General features: G+C 54.7%; 1 protein-coding gene across 1 annotated transcript; it reads right to left on the reverse strand.

Moving 5' to 3' along the window:
- Nucleotides 1–600: 600 nt before the first annotated feature.
- Nucleotides 601–2,040, reverse strand: LOC104489128 (membrane progestin receptor gamma-B-like; the record flags this gene model as incomplete). Its single annotated transcript, XM_010131245.1, has 3 exons — nt 601–848; nt 1,332–1,473; nt 1,944–2,040. Coding segments are annotated over 3 exons (487 nt in total), but the record flags the coding sequence as incomplete, so codon positions are not given.
- Nucleotides 2,041–2,127: the final 87 nt, after the last annotated feature.

Genomic DNA, 2,127 nt, shown 5'->3' on the forward strand with positions numbered 1-2,127 from the left:
AGGCTTCTTCTAGAACAGCTCTTCCCAGGTATGATTCAAAATTTAAAACACAGGCAAACTCGAGTTCTCTCTCGATCCCACATCTGTCAGGCACTTAGGTTTAGTTAAGGCTGTGGAACATGGACATCTGAGGTTTTAATCTCCAAAGTAACGGTGAAACCCTTGCTTAGGTAGCCCCTGGGAGAGTGCTCGCTCGAGTCTTTGCCATGGACCCTTGGCTGTCGGTCTTACCTGGTGACAAGGACACCTGTGTCACCACTGACGTTCACTTGCCTCCCTGGTTTCTCTGTAAGGCAGCCCTGGTGAATGCCCTATTGCTGTGGGAAGTATTAGCCCTTACCTTCCCTTTTACAGAAGAAAAGTTACACTTATTTTAGATACGTGGTGGATTAGCAACTCGATTAGAAGCGTTCCGAAATCCGTTCCCAGCTGTAAAGCTCCATGTACAAACACCAGTGCAGTATGTTCCGCTCTTGAGAAAATTCTCATTGAACGTTTTCTCCGGGAGCGCAGGCAATAAGCTCCTCCTCATCCGCACCGTACACCTCTTGTTTGGGGTCTGTCCCACGGAGCAGCATAGATACGATCCCAACCCAAGGCTTAATGCCCGTGAGCTTTGTCTCTCTGCAGCGGCTCTGGCATGAAGCGCAGGGACATGGCGCAGACCCCGATGACAGCCATGCTTACGGCCATGGAGATGCCCATCGAGCTGAGGGTCTGCAGGGAGGAGGGGAGCAGCGGGGTGGGCAGGAGGTGGTCGTGCCGCTCGGCCATGTCCATCATGATGGCCTCCATCTGGAAGTACGTGCCAATGATCCCACAGATGTGGAACACTTGGTGGCTGTGCCCTGCAACGAAGCCAAGTGTGCTCACTGAGGGATGGGGCCAGACTCTGCCCAGTGGTGCCCAGTGACAGGACAAGGGGCAACGGGCCCAAACTGGAACCTGGGCAGTTCCAGCTGGGCAGGAGGAGAAACTTCTCTGGTGTGAGGGTGAGGAGCCCTGGCCCAGGCTGCCCGGAGAAGGGCTGGAGTCTCCTGCTCTGGAGAGATCCCCAACCCGCCTGGACACCCTCCTGGGCACCCTGCTCTGGGGACCTGCTCCAGCAGGGGGTTGGACGGGCTGGGCCCCAGAGGTCCCTGCCAGCCCCACCAGCCTGGGATTGGGGGATTGTGTGTGGTTCTGTGACTGCTGTTATCTTGTGAGTAAAACTAGAGGTGGAATTTCCAGCAGGGAGTATGTCATAACCCCTGGGGGTCATGCAGGCATTGAAGCGCTTGGTTCCTGAAATCAAGGAGACAACAACCCCACCTCACACCTTCGGTGCTTACCGATATAGTCGAAGTGTCCCGGTGCGAGCCTCTCTGGCAGGTGGCTGGCGAAGATGAAGCAAGTGAGGAAGGCAAAGACACTGTGCTTGTAGTGCACCAGGATGGCAGCCTCTGAGCAGCTCTCGACCGCGCACCGGTAGAACTGCAGCAGCAGAGACACATCCACGCAGAGGGACCGGACGAGGGGAAGAGAAGAACAACACAAGTCTAAATGACGCAGCGCCGTTCCCTGAACCCCATAGTCTCTCCAACACCAGGACACATGGGGCAGAACCCAGAGCTGTCACCTCCACCTCATGCAAATCCCAGCCCTGCACCTCCCATCCTGTCCCCCACCCACTCCGTTCCAGTTTAGCAACTGGAAAACTTGCAGCCTTCCAAGGCAGTAACTTTCCAATGCGGGCAAAGTTGGAGCGCGGCGCTTTGAAGTGGAAGGAACCTGCCTGTCAATAGGTGCAGGAAAAAATAACCAGATCTCTTTTCCTGCCAGAGTTTGTTTTCCTTTGAAAAAAATTAAAAGCCTGGCATATTTTCGTAAATATTTTCAGACTAAGATGAAGCAGCTGATACTGCCGACCCTGCAGCAAGCGTCTGGGAGCTGAGACCTCTTACCCTGTAGAAGAGGGGGATGCTGTCAAAGAGATACGGGTACACAAAGGCCAGGGTGCGGGAAGCCTTGCTGAACCTGGGCCGCTCCACCTCCAGAAACCTCGAGGAGAACAGAGAAGGTATTTCATGTGATACAGCACAGCACGTTAGGCCAACACTGAGAGCAGCCCTGTGGAGAAGGAGCTGG

This window comes from Buceros rhinoceros, unplaced genomic scaffold (assembly GCF_000710305.1).
Source record: "Buceros rhinoceros silvestris isolate BGI_N320 unplaced genomic scaffold, ASM71030v1 scaffold31632, whole genome shotgun sequence".
Lineage (NCBI taxonomy): Eukaryota > Metazoa > Chordata > Aves > Bucerotiformes > Bucerotidae > Buceros > Buceros rhinoceros.